At 47.3% G+C, this 19,484-nt stretch overlaps 1 protein-coding gene across 1 annotated transcript in view; it reads right to left on the bottom strand.

Moving 5' to 3' along the window:
- The window catches only part of IGF1R (insulin like growth factor 1 receptor), a gene marked incomplete at both ends in the record, with an annotated part of 262,553 nt that overhangs the window by 43,823 nt on the left and 199,246 nt on the right, over positions 1-19,484 (bottom strand). The window contains 3 exons of the mRNA XM_084254394.1: positions 4,717-4,861; positions 7,162-7,310; positions 8,161-8,473. Coding sequence (XP_084110520.1) covers positions 4,717-4,861; positions 7,162-7,310; positions 8,161-8,473 — 607 coding nt within the window. The remainder of the gene's footprint in view (positions 1-4,716; positions 4,862-7,161; positions 7,311-8,160; positions 8,474-19,484) is intronic.

Genomic DNA, 19,484 nt, shown 5'->3' with positions numbered 1-19,484 from the left:
TATCCGTCTGTAGACCAACGGGGGTGCCTGGGAGTGGCTGGTTTTCTCCTTGAAGACGTTTGTTTGGTATCTGGATCGACTGTTTCATTTGGGGCTCCAGCCTCAGGGCTGCCTTCCCCTGCATTATTAATATCACAGCGCCCCACTTGCTCTGACCCAGGGGAAGAAAATGTGGGTAATCTGAGTGGTGCCCAAATCACAGGCCCCAGTTCAGGCATTTGGGAATCCACCGATCAGGGTCTGAGTCTCATGCCCACAGTTACTAAGCAACAACTCAGGGCAGTCTTTATTCACTGTGGTAGAGACAGCTGAGCAGCCGAGCCCGAGGTCTCCAGCCCACAGAAATAGGAAGGGAAAATCCCCCCTTCTTAGTCTACACTGGCCGGCTGGAAAAACACCTGCAAATACACATTGGGTGCCCCCTTCCTTTCTCAGAGACAGCATGGCCTCCTTCTGGCTGTCTCCAGGGGGCACCAGAACCCAGCAGACTGGCTGTCTCCAGCACCCCGGCAACCTGTGACTTGCGATGCAGCATTTGGGCTTCTCACAGATGCTGCCTCCAGGCCTCCTGCAACAGGCTGGTTTACACCCCATCCCAGTCACCCCAAACCCAATATTTATAACAACCTGCGAGAGGAGAGGGGGCTCAGCCAGGCCCCAGATACTCGGAAAATGTTTTCTCTTTGAGTGCTTTGCAAATAATATATATATATTATAAATTATATATATTATAAATATATATAAATATTATATTATATATATTATATATTATATATATTATAAATATATATCTCTCTATCCTTTCCCCCATTTTTTTCCCACCCACCATTGGTACAATTTCAGGAGTGACTGTACATTTACACAGTTGTCCAACTGCTGCCTCCTGCAATTTGAAAGTGGTCCCATCTCTCCCTGGTGGCGGTCAGTCTCCACTCTCATCCCCAGCCATCTTGACCTGCTTTCTGGCTCCCAAGTTTAGTTTTGCTTTTCTAGAAATTACATATTAATGCAATGGTACAAGGTGTACTCTTTTGTGCCTGGCTGTTATCATTCTTTTTGTAACTTAGCCTAAGATTGTTGAGGTTCGCCTGTGTTACATTATTGGTGAGCTGTATTCCACTGTGCCACATTTTTTTTAATTCATTCACTCGTTGATGGACAGGATTGTTTGGGGTCGGGGGTTCCCGGGGCACTGGGGTGTGTAATGAATACTACTTCTATGTACATTCACACTCAAGTCTTGTGTGGGCATGTTTTCATTTCTCTTGGGTAGAGACCACATAGAGGCTGGGAAGTCGCTGAGTACATATGTTTTTCAAAGTTCCAGAGAGGGTTAAAGTGCAGTCATGTTGAAAGCTAATCTCAGAGTCGCAGGAACACAGGATGAAGAGTACAGTGTCTGTTGCAAAGTCCAGCAGCAGGGACAGGATCACAGAGAGTCCTAAACACATTCAAGAATCTCAATGCTATAACCCAGCCACCTCCACCTACTTTTCTTCCTTTCAGAGCAAAAATCCTTGGTGGTACCAAACAGTCTGAAATGTGAACTTATCTGATGCCATCAGAAATTAAGGGTGTCCAGTGAAAGGCTCCCCAAGCATCAGAAATACTCTCTTCCTTACTCAATGGCTGAAGAACTAGCCATCCTATAGAAATAGCCACTCCTTCCTAAATAGCAAAAGAACCTTGATTTTCTTAATGTCTACCAAAAAACACACCACCTTACACACCACGAGATATATTCTCAAGGAAACGCTGGCTGTCTTAGTTCTTCTGGACAAAATGACCACTGTCCAATGCTGTTGGGGGGCCTGGTTATAGTGACTGGGTGCCCTGCTGTCTATTCCGATTCTGCTGTCTATTCTGGATTCTGCCTTTATCTGTCACCAGCCTGGAAATCAGATGACACAGCTGCTGCCTGCTAAGCAAAGATTCAGCTCTCCTTCAGGTAGTACACCTGAATTTCATGTTGTGGGTTGGACTCTGTGGTCCGGGCTGCTCGGTATATGTTGGGAGGCAGACCTCTACTCAAGTTTGGAAAGCCAAGGTCAGCAGATAGGACCATCTCAGCAGGATAAATGGACCAGAGCGCCATCCAGACAGAAGCCTACGGCGACTTCATTCTGTTGACCCAATGGAAGCACTTATTTACCTTCTCCTGAGCTGTGAGGGTTCAAGAATAAATAGGACTTTCAAGCAATAGTTTGACAAGAAAATATTTAGGAAAAAAAAAAATCTCAAAGTGCTTTGGGGATAAACATATGGGAAGAAGCAGCTAAGGGATTCACGCAGGAGTTTCCAATCTTTGTTCCACATTGAAATTATCTGGTGCCTCCCCCCAAACACTGATTGAATTGGGATGGAGCGCGACTTGTGTATCAGGATCCTTGAGCTCTCGAGATGTGAGTAGCAAAGTTTGGGAGCCTCTGAGGTGAAAGTTAACTTAGCTCAAGAGCATACAGAAATGCAATGTATAGAAATCAAATTTTTGGACAACTCTGCTAACATTCCTCTAACTCCAGAGCCTTGAGTAGGTCCCCCTGCCTCCCTAAATTATAACCTCCACACCCGGGTGCATAACACCTTACGTAATTCTAATACCACCTACCTCTCAAGCATTATTTGCCAAACAGGCCCCAGGATGCCCCAACATGTTGCCTTTGTTCCTGGTGCCCTGCCCTGAACCACCTTTCTTCACCCACTGCTTTCTGAGTGTTTCCGGATGCCCTCAGAGGCTCATCTCAAATGCCACTGCTTTCGGAAGCCTCTCTGATCTTCCCTATCAGATAACTGACTTGCTCGTGCCCATGGCACGTTCCGTGTCTTTCCCTCATAGCACCTTGCAGGTTCTGCTTTGCACTGCTGGCATCTGTTTCTCATCTTCCCTTCTTCTGTCCCTCCCTCTGACCCTTCCCTTCCTGTAGGAATGAGGGAGCAAGGAAGGAGCTGACCAGGAAGAAATAAAGCACTGAATCATCGTTCCTGGCCACACTGCACAGGGAGAAGGCTGGGGGAGCTCATCACAGGCCTATTCTCATCCTGTGTATGGAAGGCAGGTAGGATAGGCCAGCTCCCTTCAGGAAAGGCAAGTTCTTCTTGCACCCTCAGGAAAGGAAAGCCTCCAGCCAGCAGCCGGCAGGAACAAAAGACTATAAGGCCATGTCCTCAGAGCTACCAGGGCCACAGATCACACACAGCACACTGTGAAAATCTGTGGCCCATTTGCCGTGCCCGCCATCTAAAACTCTTCACAGCCAGGCAGGGTCTGAAGGTTACCTGAGTGTGGAAGCTTCCAGAACACCTGAGCAGGGACAGGCATCCTCACAAAACCCCCGCTGGGGACTTCAGGCCTTCCACACATCCAGATAATGAGAAATGCACCCTTAATACTCTCGCAAATGAAAATCAGGTTTCATTTTCAGCTACATTTAAGTGTAGAATGCTTTTTAGTTAACGCCCAACTGAAAGATAATCACCTCATGTAATAATTCCTAATAAGAATTAATTAAACTCACCGCCCACTTTTCCCCTCTAGGTCTATCACTGGCTCAGCAGATACCAATCTGCCGGAGACAAAGAGCTTCTTGGGGATGCCAGAAACACAAACCCACTTGGAGGGGGAAAACACGCCAGTGCTCAGTTTTCAATGGGACAGAACCAAGGAGAAGCACCCACCTCGGAAGGGCAGAGCTCCATCGTGCTGGGTAAGCCCAGCGGGCCCCCCTGGGCATGACGACTGCCCCCCGGATTTGCCAGGAGAAAGGTTTTTCTAAAGAATCTCAGTTCCCAGTGGGGAGGAGAGTGTGTTTTTCAAGGATGGAATGAAGAGTTGCCCCCTCTCTTTTGCTGTATCAGATGATGGAATTTTAAGAATTTAAGACTGACCAAGAGTTAGCCTGAGAAAAACAGGAAGGCTGTAAAGAACCTTTCTGTGGTAACTTATCCCACTGGGGCACATACATCAGCAAGGACAATCTTTCCCATGCCCTCCTACCTTTCTTCCTCAATTCCTCTCTCAAATTCTCTCCAGAAGGACTTCACGCTTTAATTCCAAGGTGTTAGCTTAGAGTTAGACGAGAGAGCTGTCTTTAATGGGGGACCCAGAGGCTGGTTGCAGAAAAGACCCCATGTGTGCAGTCAGCACCAGCTTTATTTCCCCTCCTCTGAAGAAAAGGCTTTGACTGTTTTAAACCCTCTCTCACAAAGGGTATCTCTGCAGAAGGCAACATTCCATCGATAGTGTAAATCCTAGAAGCTGATCAATAGAAACAATTTTTGCGAATCGCGATTTCTTTATAACAAAAAGGACTGTCCAGATCTCTTATGTTCCAAGATATTTTAAAAGCTGCAAGGGCAGCAGAGCACAGCGTCCCGAGGCAGATGGAAGTCTTGTAAATGATGATTTCATGGGGAGTTAAGTCGTCGAGACCCGTTCCCAGGCCTCTTGGCAGAACGAGCTCCGAAGTGCAACCACAGCCCCGTCTGTCTCACCACTGGCCTCGGTCACACTCACCGACTGACGGGGAATGAGGACCACGTGGGGCTCTGCCCAGGGTGTGGGCAGTACCCTGGGGGCACTGACCTGACCTGTCTCCTGACCCTTGTTCCCAAGAAAGCACTCCTTTATACATTAGTGATACAGAGTTTAAAATTTTAAAAGCACACGACTGACTCTGTATTCGGGGCACCTCTGTCCACGGACTGGGGAGAGCTTACCCCTCCAGCTGCTCCTCTCCTAAGATCTGCCGGAGGTTTTTGAGGAAGGACAAAGAGACCAAGGCGTGGGAGTGCCGTATCTTCACATAGCCTGTCACCACCTCGATGAGTCCCATGAAGTTCTCCAGCTCCGAGGCAATGTTATCTGCAAGAAGAGGGGCCGGTTACCAAGTCTTCACTTAGCATAAGGGAGACACACATGGTTTCTCGTAAACATGCGGTGACACATGGGGAGAGCAGTCGGTGGCAGATCTCGGGGATGCTGCTACACAGGACCAGGCTGAGCCCCCGGTTACCAACACGACTTCCCAGGCTTGCCTTTCAACAACTAGGGACAGGGCCTGGAGGCAGGGGAAGGTGAGTTTCTAGAAGGCTGGGATCTGCAGCTCCCAGGCTGATGAACAGAATGTAGAATCATAAACACCAGACTGCCAATTAGCAAAGGCCGACAAGTCTAGGGAACATCTTTTAATATGCTCTGTCAACAGACAGGACTGCCTCACTGTACCGGGCCACGACTGAATCAACACTTTCTCGGTCTCATTAGGAACCGCATTTCTTGTTCCTAAGATTCAGGGATCTATATTTAAAGGTTCCCGTCTTGCTACAACCAGAGGAAAACACACCTATATATTCACAATAGCTCCATGCAGGCGAGTTTTAAAAATTCACATCTGTTTTCTAAGTTTTCTAGAAGGCACGTATATTGTTTTTATGACTGGTAAACCTCTGTGAAAATACCTCCTGATGTGCATGTGGAATCAACATGATATATGTAAACAGTGCATCTCTGTTAGCATGTTGTGCCTCTCTTTTTCTCATAGTAAATCAAAAACATCGACTTTGTTTCAGCTTATGCCAAAATTAAACACTATCATGAATGGGGTGTAACTCTGCAAATGGTGCATGATTTGTGAATTTAACAAAAGGCTCTATCTTGAATTGATGAAAATAAAAGATTAAGGGTGCTGTCCTGGAGGATAAGGTCCTAACTTTAATGTACTGCTCAAAGGTTTAACAAGAGACTTGAAGGAGGAGTTCAAGTTCAAAGACAAGAGGCTGCCTGCAGTTGGTGTTTCAAGGGAAAGAGCCTGGATTTTAAATGCAGGGCAGGGCCCGTGCCTCTTCGCCAAGGCCTGGCGGGGAACGCCCTGGCCACTGAAGTGTCCCATCCCCCTAAAGTCAACTGCTTTCCTGCGCTGGGTATAAGCTGGAAGGCACATTTCATAGACATGTCCGGTAGAGACCCGTTCCTGCTCAAATTACGCTTCTACGGATTGGCTTTCTGAATTATAGTTTCATCTTCAGAATAGGAAGATTACATAAAAAGAAGGCTCAGACGTAAAGGCTACCTTCTAGGGATGAGGACATTTTCAAAAATGAGGAAATCTAGTAAGAGCAAAAAGAATAAAACTTTAGAAGTAGCACACGAGTCAGAAAATTCTAGCTCTGTGGAAGCAAAATGGTGTTGGGGGTTGAAAGGTATGAAAAACAAGAGACTTTTTTGAAAAAGTCAAAGCAAGAACTTATTTCTGCCACCTCTCTCTCTCTCTTCTTTTTCCTTTTTCGATTTCTTTTTGTTTCTGCCAACTCTACACCGCACGAACAGCTCACTCATTCAACAAATAGTGCTGAAGAAAAGTAAATTCACTGAGTAAATCAGTCATTTTCTTTCCCCCCAACTTTAAAATTTTCATCACAAAAGGATTTAAAGGGAAAATTCCTTTCGACCTCAACGTGTTCTGACTGTATTTATTCTAGCTTAGGAGACTCTCAGAGTCTTGACTAAATGGTCCCACCAGGGGGGAGTTTAAGGGACCATTACTAGACACTTTGTCCATTAAAGATGAGACGTGACATAGCACAGAATAAGGCAGCGGGAGGAGTCGCTACACATCAGACCACCAGGGCGGCGATGGTGAGCCTCCAGGGGTGAGGCCCACCTTCTATTTTTCTGGTGCTCCTAAATAAAGGTGGATTTCAACCACTGTTTTGGACTTGATCAAATTTTAAAGCCATATCATTTGGCTCTTCCCTTTGCTCAGTCTTCTCAGTATATCTCAGAAGCCAAAACCCTTTGGACATAAAGCCGTGTGGACTTGGCTCTGGCTGGAGGCTGCTGAGTCATGCCTCCTCTCCATGGGAGTCTCCTGGGGTTTGTGTGTGTTGGGACCTGCCTCTCCTGCATAAGATGGCTCACAGGAAGATGAGATGACCTTCTGCAGGAACAAACGATATGCCGATGGCGAGAAAACAGACTGTCTTTCAAGCTGCTCTTTATCTCTGAGGGGAACTCGAAGGGAGGCGTCAAGCACGAGGCTGACGTACCCTGGTGTTTTGTTAGCTCCATATTTTAGTCATGAGTCATGGATGGAGAGGAAAAAGCATCAACAAAAGAAAACCAAGAGACCCAGCCGTCTCTTCCAGGGGGGGGGGGATACTCACTGCCTCGTCGGATATTAATGAGCAAGTTGCCTTTCAAGATGGTGCACCCTTGCAGCATCTGCGCGGAAGTCACCGAATCGATGGTCTTTGTTTTCTTTTCTTCTTCACAGACTTTGGGGCAAGGACCTTCGCAAGGGATGCAGTACATGCTGTGGGAGGTAAAGAACCGATCAAAACACAGATCAGAGTGTCTCCTGGCCTGACAAACATCATCAGGAGATACTTTTTATTTTACAGTGGTTTCGCAAGCACACGTTATAAAAAGCAACTGCTGGCAGCATTCAATTGGTTACGCTATATCTCATCCCCAAGCCCACCCGGCCACTCAAATTGCAACCAAAAGGAGGAAGAGTTCCAGACAAAATACGTGACACATGCTGGAGGCATGCACGTGTCACGGGTTGTTGGCTGGTGAGCCAGCTGGTCCCATGTGGGAGCAACGCTGAGAAAGGAAACTTGGGGGGCTCTCAGGGAGAACAGGCCTGCCCTCTGATGTCAGGATCCCGAGTGAAGCCTCAGGGTTCCAGAAGGAAAATGAGGGCCGCAGACCCCAGGGAGGGAGAAGGAAAGTGCCGGTGGAGCAGGTGGGAAGTTCCTTCAGGCTACTGCTCAGCTTTGCCAGGGCCCAGGTCAGACCGGGACCTCTTGGGGCTGCAGGCCACGTCCTGTCTCGCACTCCTGAAGCCTTCACTGGGGTGGAGACGGGTTGCACAGGGCGGGAGGAAGGGCTGAACTCAGTCTCCCTGCCTGTGCTCAGAGGGCCCAGCAAGGAAGCAGGGAAAGAGGGTGTCTCAGCCAGCCAATGAGACACTGAGTTTCAAATGGCCAGGCAGGATACTACCTGAGGGGGGGCAACTGAGCTAGGAATCTTATAAAGAATGTGATCTTATAAAGAATGTAATTCAGGCCAGCCCTCCACCTTGTCAGGGTCCCCTTCAGAATGAGGCACTGGCAGTGGCAGGCTCTCATCCCCACCCTGCCCCAGGCCACCCCACTGACCTCTGCGTGCCGTTGCGGATGAACCCCGAGGGGCACTCCTGCATGCACTCGCCGTCGTGGATCACGAAGCCCTCCGAGTCGCTGCCCTCGGCGCTGGGGATGTTGGCACAGAAGTCGCGGTCCACGCAGCGCCAGCCCTCGAAGCGGTAGGTGCTGGGCGGGCAGCTGGGGACGCAGACGCCGGCGTAGTAGTAGTGGCGGCAGGCCACACAGGCCGTGTCATTGTCGGGTGCACTGCAGCTGCCCAGGCACTCGGGGTGGCAGCACTCATTGTTCTCGGTGCATGCCCGCTTCCCGCACGCGCTTGGGCACACTGTGGGTACAGAGGGGACAGGTAGTGAGACTCACGGCCTCCTCCCAGTCCCTTGGAGGCATTCTTCTCGGTCACTGGCCACCACCAGCACCCGGTGGCTCCATTAACCAGGAAACACCCCCTCCTGCCCTGACGAAGTCCCCAAATGGACAGTTAAGGGACCCGGCCTCCCAGCTCAGATCTGAAATGACAGGATGTGGGTTCAAGTCAGAGCTCCCTCAAGGCAGGGAGAAAATATTCTGTGCTTGGAGTCAGGAGAGAAGGGTTTCAAGAGCAGTTTCTCCAAAGGACTCACTGTTGGGTCTTGGATGAGTTCTTTGCTTATTTGACCTTGGCCCTCTCTTTTCTCATCTCCAAATTGGGGTACAGCACCCACATGACAGGGATGCCTGGGATCCATGTGATAATGCAGAAGCATTGCCAGCAATACGGTGTGTTATGACTTTGAAAAGATTCATGCTCTGCTCATTTTTGCATTTTGAACCTGTTTGTTCCTTCCTGAAATATCTTCAAAATCCTTAGTGTGCAGAAATACTTTGGTTTAGAAATGATTAAACTAGAAAATATTAAAGATGATGGCATTCAGGTTTATCAGATGGCTTTCGGAAAGGTTTGTCTGCTTGTTCCATTATGAACTGTCTTACCCCAAATAAGTGATCCTATTAACTTCACACACCTAAACCTAACATATCATTGACAAGCCCCAGGGTCTAATGGTTATTCTCAAATGTAAGAAAGTGGGTGGGTGGATGGTGTCTCTGAATCCAGAGGACCAACAAGGTATTAGGAACTGTCTCCTCTGAGCCCCTCCGTGCTAAAGTTAAGTGAAAGCAGTGCCTAAAAGCCAGAGATTCACAGCAATTCCCATCCCAAATAGATGAGCTGGCATTTATTTCCATAACAATGCTGTAATGATCACACTCTATGGGGCTGTTAGCCTCCCGAGCAAATAAAGTATAAATCAACAAAATATGAAATCTGGCTTTCATTATACATTTCCTGGAGTTGGAAAATAATATAAAAATATTTAAATATGTATATTATTTACTCTGACATGCATTATTCAGTAAAGCGTATATTCTTGTTTTCTCCAATAATAAAAATACATGCTCAAAAAAATCAAGAGATTGCGGAAAAGAGACTGTATAGAACATCTAGTCCACATGCCCCCTTAACTTCATGTAGACCCTCTGATCACACCAAGAAGTGTATGTCCTACACATGTGACTCCCACATACATATATAAAAACAAATAAGAAAGAAGCCATTATGAAAGCATTCTGGCACAGTATTGCATTTCATAATATTCAGCAGATGCAGCAGCATACCCTCTACTGGAGGATATCGTATGTTCTAGCCAGTTTTTCCTACTAGACATTTCATTTATTCCCAACATTTTATTACTATAATCAGCACTATCATCTTCACGAGAATCCTTAATTATTTCATTAAGATCAATTTCCAAAATTGACCTTGTTGGGTCAAATTGTTATCTGGGAAGTTTGTGCCAATCTGCATACCCACAGCTTCACCCGAGTTCCCATTTCACTGTAAACAGGTGGATGTGTAAACAGATCTCAGAGCTTGGACACTCACATGAACTCTGTCAGTGCTGAAGAAAAACAGATACTCGCAAGCTTAAAATAATTGGACAGCTTTCTCCTTTGAAATCATCCTTTGATAGCAACAAAAGGTGACCTTCTAAAGGTTTTAATTCTTAACGATTTTGCTAATAGAATCTTGATTTTTAATTGGGCATTTTGCCATCCAGCAAAATCTACATTTCCTAGCCTCTCTTGCAGGTAGAAGTGACAGAAGTTTTAGCCAAAGGAGTATGGACAAACTTTTTGGGTGGAACTTTCTAGAAGAGTCCTTAAAACAGGGTGGGGGCATCTTACTCCTCCTTCTTGCTGGCTGGAATGCAGGAGTGATGTGGGCAGCTCAAGCAGTCCTCCTGGGCTGTGAGGTGAGTGAGATTCACTACAAGTGATGGGGCAGGATCAAAGGACCTTGGTCCCTCCTGACAGTAGCCAGTGAGCTGGCCTGTGCTGTTGACTCTACACTTGTCTGAGATGAAATAAACTTTCACCTTGTTTAAATGCCTGCCATTTATCATATGCAGATGAACTATCACAACTGAGACATAACTTCAGAACTACACATATGCAAAGAAGAAAAACACTGTCATTTTTTTGTAGACCAGAATTGGCTCTCAATGAGTTTTAGCTATTTCCAAAAACTAATATACCCAACAAATAGCAAGGGAGTCACTGCCTCTGATCACACCAAGAAGTGTATGCCGAAGGAGACTGAGAAGCACTGAGATACGTATCTTGTCTATGGAGGTGGTTGTCTTGCTTGAAAAGGGGAACTGGTTTGAAGGCATGAACCTGGTGTGTTTGCAGCGAGCACACATGGCCTCATGCACACTCACATTCTACTCCAAATTTCACACTTGAAGATACCTAACCATCAAATAGATGGAATGACTATTCAGTTTCAAGTATATCTATTATGGAGGTAGGCTCAAGATGCAAAGAAACAATGAAATTACCTAACCTTAGTTCAGATGTTTAAACTAATAACAGGAGAACATGGGTCTATCTACGCTGTAGCTACTCACTTGTTACAGAACCCCTTGGACTGAGATCTTGTTTGAACCTTCCTGCTCTTGAGTCTCCAGGCTACTAGGCCCCAGCCAGCCAATGACCAGTGAGAAACACACCCTCACCCCGCACAGGCTCCAGTTTTCTGGCACGGGCTCTAGAACCAACCAGCTGAAACATGATGGTCATGCAGAGACAGATGGCAGAAGAATGATCTAGAAGTGAACTAGGAGGTCTCCTTAGTCTGCTAATACTCAGGCCCCTGGGTGGTGACCCAAGATGCTAATGAGACACACCACATATGAAGCATGCATGCCCTAGTATAGCTCTGCCCAAAACATGCCCACTTCTCACCACTGCTCCGCCCCGATAATCAGCCGCATAAAACTAGGACCCCTGCTACTCTCAGGCCAGCACGTGGCTCGGGACACCTCCAGATCCCTCTTACTATACGATACACAATAAATGTTCCTCACCTGAAACCTCAACACTTATGGGGGATTAATTGGTGAAAGACAAAGATCCTTCAGGATCTCAACATCCGTTCAGCAACTATTTCTGGAGAGCGTGCTGCATTGCTGTGGCAGACCCCATCCCCCAGGAAAGGACAATGCACCAGGTAAGAGGAGGTGCATCATGTGCTTGGGGCCCCTGAGCTGAGAGATAAAAGATGAGGATGCTAAGAAGAAAGAACAACACAGAATCATATTCAGAGGTATGCAAATGCAATGGAGTCACTGCGGTGGGGAAGCAGTCCATGTGTGCATGTCCATATGCGTATGTATAACATGGAACAAACCTGTGAGGTTCACATGGTTAAAATCAAACTGACTGCAGAAACCATGTTCACATTCTGGCTCATCAGCACCAACTAGTGTCAAGCGTACCCCCCACTGGGGACACTGAAGTTTCAGGGCACCGCTCTTCAGCCATCAGTCACCACCAGTCGCCACCAAGGTTTGTGATCGGAAGAAGGGAAATTGATTAAGAATCTTAAGCTCATCATCAGAGACTAACTGGGAACAAAAATCTACTTGCAACCTCCCTTTTACTCACTTACAATTGAAATAAACGATATAAAATGATAAGTAGCGCTCGTTACTCTCAAATAGCTACTAACATAATACTAAAAACCCAAGAGCATTTGAAAGAACAGAAAAAATGTCCTGTGCGATTGCTGGGAATCAGCGCTACCCAAATGCAAGTGTTGGGCATCTCCAGGAAAAGGAAGGGCAGAGTATCTATAGATACAGGCTGCACGCTGCTCCCCACTCCCCCGTCCCACTGGACACAGTCTTTCTGGGCAGTGTCCACTGAGCCCCTCTGTCCCCAAGCGGCCTGTAGTCTGTCCTTGCCATGGGCAGCACACAGGCTGGGAGTCAGGCTTCCTTCAGAAGGCATTTCAAGCTTAAGTTAGGTAAACACCTGTTCTTTATATACAGAATGATCCTTCAAAAGGATCAAGGGGTTCCTTTATGTTACATGAGACACCCAGCAACATCAACACACACACACACTCGGGAATATACACTGGGGTGATGGGTAGAGGGGCCGAAGGTCCAAAGCAGAGGTGACTTGCTGGCTAGAGGACAGACTCGGTAGGTAAGAGGAGGGTGTGGGGATGGAATCCAGTGTTCCCCTGGCTGCAGGAACAGGCACAGGATTCTGGGAGGCAGGCAGGCAGGCGGGCAGGCGACCACACGGAAGCCTGGGATTAGAGTCCCGAAGCCATGCCCAGGAGCCTGCTGTAAATTTTGTCTCATCTCAATGTATATAAATATTATTAGCGTTCAGGACTATTAAGGGATTTCGTGCAAAGCTCCGGGCAGTATGTCTCGTCAGCAGATGGACGGCCGCTCCACGTGAATGCCAAGACTTAACAGCGCAGTTACCAAATCTCCAATTACGGAGCCACTGCGAGAGGAAGGGCACCGTCCCTGGCTTCTGTGGAGAAGGTGCGTACCTCCTCTGGTGAAAAGCAATTCTGCTTTTAAAAATAAGAAGAAAATGGAAAACTGCTACAAACTAACGAGTATACAAGGGGAAGAACAAATTGATTTTGCCCCGGAGAGCTTTCTATTTGTTGGGATTCTTGCAAGGAGCAACAATAAAAACAAAAAGTCTATCTAAATGGCTGGGGAAAAGGCACCAGCAGGTCCCAGATCCACCACTCAAAGGATTGGTTGACTCGAGGTCACCATCACATAAAAATGAGACACTGCAGTTAAAAGCTCCTTCCCTTCATTTGGGGGACAGGACAAAAGACACAGCAGCCTGGAACTCGCTCCCTCTCCGTGGTCCCTGCATTTATAAAGTTCTAGGATGTTGCTTTTTTGTTTGACGTTTGATTTTTGTCCTTTGCCAGGAAGTTCTTTAACGGGCTTTACTTTAGGGAAACGCTTCTTAAAAAGCTTATTATCCGGTTTTCTATGAGGAGAGACAGTGGAGAACCCAACCTTTGTGCAAGGAACAGAAAGGGAAAAATAGATCAGGCAGCCGTGAGGCTTTAAAAGCCACAATTTAGCCCAAATAACTTCGAGAGACTAGAACTAGTTCGTGTGTGTTTAAGTCAGGTCAAGCTTCCAAATGGAAATGAAGAGTAGATCCGGGGCCTCTCTGTTATTTATTTCTGAGTCCCCCTAAGTAACACATCCCTGCTCTGTATGAGCACATGACTTTCCCAGCAGACATGTATCAGGTGCATCAAGCAACAGCTACCGAGCCCAGGAAAATACACCCCAACTTCAATAGCCTATCAGGGAGACATGGGGCCAGAGAAATATCATGGGTTTCTTGTCTCTCCAGAGGAGGAGGTGGCTGCATCTAACATGGGGAGGGAACTGGGGGGGTCATCTGGAGCCCAAGGACACCCAAGACAGTCAGGGTGCTGGCCACAGGTGAGGATGAGAAAGACTCCTTTTGACTGTCCATCCACTGGCCCGAGGTGGGGTACTGCAGGCTCCACAGGTGCAAGCCAACGCTCCCAGAGCCCCCACCCTGTGGAGACCTGGGGGGCAACAAAGCAGGGCAAGCACAGGGGGACCAGGAGGGCTGCACAGGGGATGGGAGGGCCAGGTCAAAGCTTGGTAGCCTGCTCTGGTGGGCCCAGGTTGATGGGCACAGCTGAGAGCCAGATGGGGCGTGACTCCAGGGTCTAGGCTGGGGGAGCTCAAGGGGTGGAGAGACGGGGAGGGAAGACAGTGGGACCCAGGGAGAGATGTTAGGAAAGTTGTTTAACCCTTGAACTGCAGTTTGGACTGCTCTTAGGAGGACAGAGATGCTACTGTAAGATTTCAAGTAGAGTCACACAGGCAGACACACACGTTAGAAGGTCACTCTGGGGCGTCCCCGGTGGCGCAGCGGTTGAGCGCTGGGTTGCGAAGCTGCCCGCAGCCTCTGCAGCGCCGGTTCCATCCCCGGCTGCTCCCCGGCCACCGGAGGAGGGTCCCACATGGCGCGCAGACCTCTCCTGCCGCCCGCTGCTCCCCTCAGCAGTGTACTTCGGTCCTTCTGCCTGCTCTGCTCCCCGCTCTGGCTCTGGTGAATTCTCTCACCCTCCCGTGCTTCTGACTGTACCCAGTGCTTGTATAAACAAAACAAACAATTAAATAAATAAATAAATATGCCTCTATAAAATTAAAAAAAAAAAAAAAGAAGAAGGTCACTCTGGCCTCTGACCAAGAAACAGGACAGCACATGAATGTGGGGCCACGGTGGCTATTCCCAAGAGCTGTGCCAGTGGCCAGGCAGGAGGCCAGTGGGGGCAGATTCAAGATCTCTCTGGAGAATTTGGAAGACTGGGTGGCAGTCAAAAGCACCAATAAGAGAATAAAGGGTGCCATCACTGAGGTGCCCAGGCCCTGCTGCATTCGGGCAACCTGGGCCAAGAGAGCCAGTGAACCCCAGACTTCCTGCCACAAACCAGCCAAAAGCTTGTATTTGCACAGAAAGGGTGTCTGAGCTCTAGGAGCCTCGACTGACTGCAGAGGCATCCAGGGAGTGGCCAGGAAAGTCAACACCTGAGGCTGGGGAGCCCACAGTTGCCCAGATGCCCTCACCCCTGAAAAACAATCTTCAATCTGTCCTCCCTTTTGTGATCACACACATGCTCCTCCCCACCCAATCACCCCAAGCAAAGACATCTGTCAAAGGGAGCAGAGCTGTGGAGAGCTCTCAGGCTCAGCGACAGCAGCTGTATTTCACCCCGGCTTATTAGTCTGCAGTTCTTTAAATAAGTCCGCCAGGATGGAAGAGGAGGCTTGTGTGAAATGCTTAGATTCATGAAATAAAACTAAAATAAACTCGGTGTGTACACACGCGCGGGCACACACACACACAGTGTGTGTGCATCTGCACAGTAAAGCACAGTCTTTGCAAAAGGAAGACAAGTATAATGTCAAGTTTGACAACTTGAGAAATGGCTAACAGAAAACTCCTTAGAACCAAATGCCTAGAAATCCCAGGCAGAGTTTCAAATGCTTCCAAACCAGCTTAGAACTTGGAAAACCATCACCCTGTGCCCAATCAGTTCCTCAGGGCAAGAGAAAGTTCAAGTGGCAAACCCTGTGCCTTAAATGTTGACAAAAGAAAATCACTTTGCGACAAAGTTTCTCTTATCAATACTGAAAAGAAACCTTTTGGGCTGGAGGAAACCTTCCACCAGAGAGGGAAGAGACCTTTTAAAGGTTAGGATCCAAAGATACTCCAGTTTCTCAGTTGGGTGGAAACTGGATGAGCCCATTACAAGGTTACAGTGAAAACAAGGACTTCAGGCCACGCCAAGGCACACAATAGGGCCATGGTGTCTTTGACCCTATTAATAGAATGAACCTGCAAGCTCTGCTTTGCTCCAAATCCCAGGGATTGTGATCTTTGAAGGGGATTTCAAGATTCAGCTTTGATTTAGCTTCCTTCTACTATAGGAAGTCCCTGGACCAGGCATCCATGTGCCAACTGGAGCACTTTTTGTAAGATCCTGGGATATACAGTGTGGGCACAATTCCATTCCCCATCCCGCCCCTGCTGGCTGTCTTCTCCCATCTTCTACTCCTTCTGGGGGGTTGGGGTGGGGGGGCACTGAGTTGCAGGGTGGCTTCAGAGTCTGTCACAGCAGACAGCCACTCACAGGAAACTCCTAGGGCCATTAACTCTGCCTCTGGCCCATAAGCAACATGTACCCATGTGGTTGCTTCCTCCCTTTCACCCACCCAGAGTCTTAGAATCAAAAGGAAGGTTATCATCCATCTCATGCCTATCTGGGACTGTCTTTACAGACCCTAGGTGAGCCTTCAAGCAAGGTTTAGGGTGGCTCCTTGCCTTAGGGAAAGTGTTAAGAGAGCACCCACCCATCTTGACCAGCTTCTCTCGACACTCAGGGAGAATAATGCACTTTCTACGGTGCACCGTGCCCAGACCCCATCCAGTTGTCTGGCATTCAGGGGTCAGGGATGTTTTCTTGTCAGACTTCCAGAAGCTCAGACTCCAATATTTCCAAATGGTGATCCTGCCCCTGTCACTTTACTCAGCTACAGCTCACATAACAATACACGAACAGCACTGTTCCTGCCCCGAAACTTAGCCTAACACTGAAGTCATCTGAGTGCCGTCGATGGGACTCAGCAACCAAGGTGGCTTCCCAAACCAAGGCTGTCTACCCGGAGTCTCTCTGTATGATCTTCAAAATAGCGAACACCATTACACCAAGTGAGCTCACTTAAGTCCCTAGATGCTTTTTCATAGTAATTGTTTGAGTTGCTCCTATATGAATGCAATTTATATCACTGAATCCAAATATAGCACTTCTCATTAACCTAAAGTTAACATGCATGGAGCACTTTCCATTGTCTGGCAGTATATTTAGTATCTTATATACATTTATTTAACTTAATCTTCCTAATAGCCACATGGGGTCAGTAGCATTATTCTCATTTGTAGATGACCAAATGGAGGCATGGAGATTTAATCATTGTCCAAGCCTATTAACTGTCCGATTTAATCATTGTTAAGCTGGACTCTGAACCCAGACCCACCTGACTGCTGGCTGCAGTTTTAGCAGCTCCTCTGTCCCATATGGTGCGCTGTTTCAGCCTGGCTCTGTGGTCTAAAAAGGAAAGGCCTATGGGGGCCTCTGGCATGCCATTTTTTCTTTTTAAGTATGTGTCTACAAGAAAGATAAATCACAAGTCCTCCTAGTCCCCCCTTTTCCTCTGTGGGGTGTAAACAATTTGGTCCAAAGGACAAAACTCAGAAGACACGACTTCTGGAAAAGGGTCAGGCCCCCAGGTGACACTAGGAGAGAAGAGGAGCCTGACTTGTCTTTATGTATTGAGTTATATACAGCAAACAGAACCCCCAAGGACACCTAACACACAAATCTGCAAGGCTGAGCCCTGGCCACTTGATCTGCAAGGGTTGACACTAAGTTGCAATACCGAGGTTGAAGCTACCCTTGTGGAAGGCACTGAGGAGACATTCTATGGGGCAGATGCAATTCTGTGTAAATGATTGTGCTATCAGGAAGCCAGGCCCACAAGACCCAAGAAGACTGAATGACCCAGAACAGGTTCCACCCAAACAAGTCTTCCTAATGAGATTAGATGGCTAGAGTTCACACTCTTTCCCAATTCATGGTCTCTGCAAGACTGAAAACTTGGTCATCCGAGAAGGAAAACACAAAAACAAAAACTCAGTTGTGTTTTCCTCTTGGCCAGGCATAGAAACAGGCCCAGCTGGGTCCTGTCGGTGCTATGACTTTTATTCTGCCTTCTAATATTTTTTTCTAACAGCTTTCTTGTGAATCGTAATTCACATACGATTCACCCATGGTATATATACAAATTGATGACTTTAAGTATATTCCCAGAGTCGTGCAAACATCAATCACTGCAAAGAAAATTGGGTGCCCCTGACCACCTCCCCACCCCGCCCCCTCTCCAGCTCCAGGACACCGCTAATCTTTGTGTCTGCACAAATGTGCCCTTTTGGACATTCCTGTGCATGGCATCACACAAGATGTGACGCTCTGCGGCTGGCTTCTTTCACTTAGCATAAGGCGTTCAAGGCTTGGCCATGCGGTGGCCTGGGTGGGCACTTCATTCTCTTTTATTTTCTTTCATCAATTTGGACCTTCAAGATCCACACTTGGTGAAATTAGCCCTGTACACCTTGCTGTTCTCCAGTAGTAATAAAATCCCAGGCACATCAGTTGGAAGTTGGTGGTGAGAACGGTTCTGACCCCAGAATCTATTCACAGTCTGGATTTATTATAAAGGAAGAAAGACTTGATACCTGTATTAAACTGACTAAATTGTGTCATTCTCTGATATTAGGGGGCAAAGGGAATAGCTATATGATCTGCGGGGAAAGGTCACCGGCTCTGTGACCCTCTTCTGCGCTCAGCGCCAGCACGCTCCCTGCTCAGGTCACGGAGGAAGCAATTCGCCATCGAGCCTAATCACTATAGAAATGCCTGGCAAATGAAGCTGAGGTTGCATTCCAGAAAGGTCTCCTTAGATGGTGGTGAGGGAAAAGGAAAAGAATAAAGTCTGATATTAAGAAGGGGAGCGGGGAATTTGACCTCCCGTTTCTTTTATTTTATAAAATAGAATATTCTTAAAAAAAAAAAAATCAAACTATGCTAAGGCACTGTCAAAAACTGTCTGAAAGTTCTTTCTTCTAAAGTCATATTCAAAACCTACATACAAATTCGAGAAACACAGACAAGTGTTAATGGGAGAAAACCAAGGGAAAGAAGAACAGCTGGGAGTTCAGGCAGGGTCTGCTCCAGCTCGGGATGGTGAGGGTGCCTGGGCTGGTGTCGGCACAGGGCAGGCCATGCTGTCTCTCACCTTCTCCTTCATCTTTTTTTTATTGTCCTGAGTCTTTCTTAAAAAGAAGAAGGGCCTCCTTGGTGGTGCAAGGGATTAAGACGCAGCACTATGTAGCTATCCACAGCCACTGTAGCAGGAGTTCGATCCCTGGCCAGGGAGGTGACCCACATGGCGAAGCAGACCTCTCCTGTCTCACCTGCTACTCCCCTCAGCAATGCACTTCAGTCAATCTACCTATTCTGTTCCCTATTCTGTCTCTGATGAATCTTCTCACCCCCCCCCACATCTCTGGCTTATACCCCAGTTCTTGTATGTATAAATAAATAAATCTTTAAAAAATAAAAAATAAAAAGAAGAAGAGAGAAATGACTACAGAATGAGACATTCTACCTAAGCTCTTCCTCAGTGTTGAGACAGTCACAGATGGACCCAAGAGACACCAATAATCACTTCCTATTGCCTGTCCCAGATGCTTAAAACAGGGTGAAAGAAATAGCCTTTTCACACACTTAAAAATTACTCCAAGTTATTTTAGTTTTGGAACTGTTTGTATATTCCTTATAAGTTTATAAAACT

This window comes from Talpa europaea (genome assembly GCF_964194135.1).
Source record: "Talpa europaea genome assembly, chromosome: 14".
In the NCBI taxonomy this organism is placed as follows: Eukaryota; Metazoa; Chordata; class Mammalia; order Eulipotyphla; family Talpidae; genus Talpa; species Talpa europaea.
This window is presented reverse-complemented; position numbering and strand designations above follow the sequence as displayed.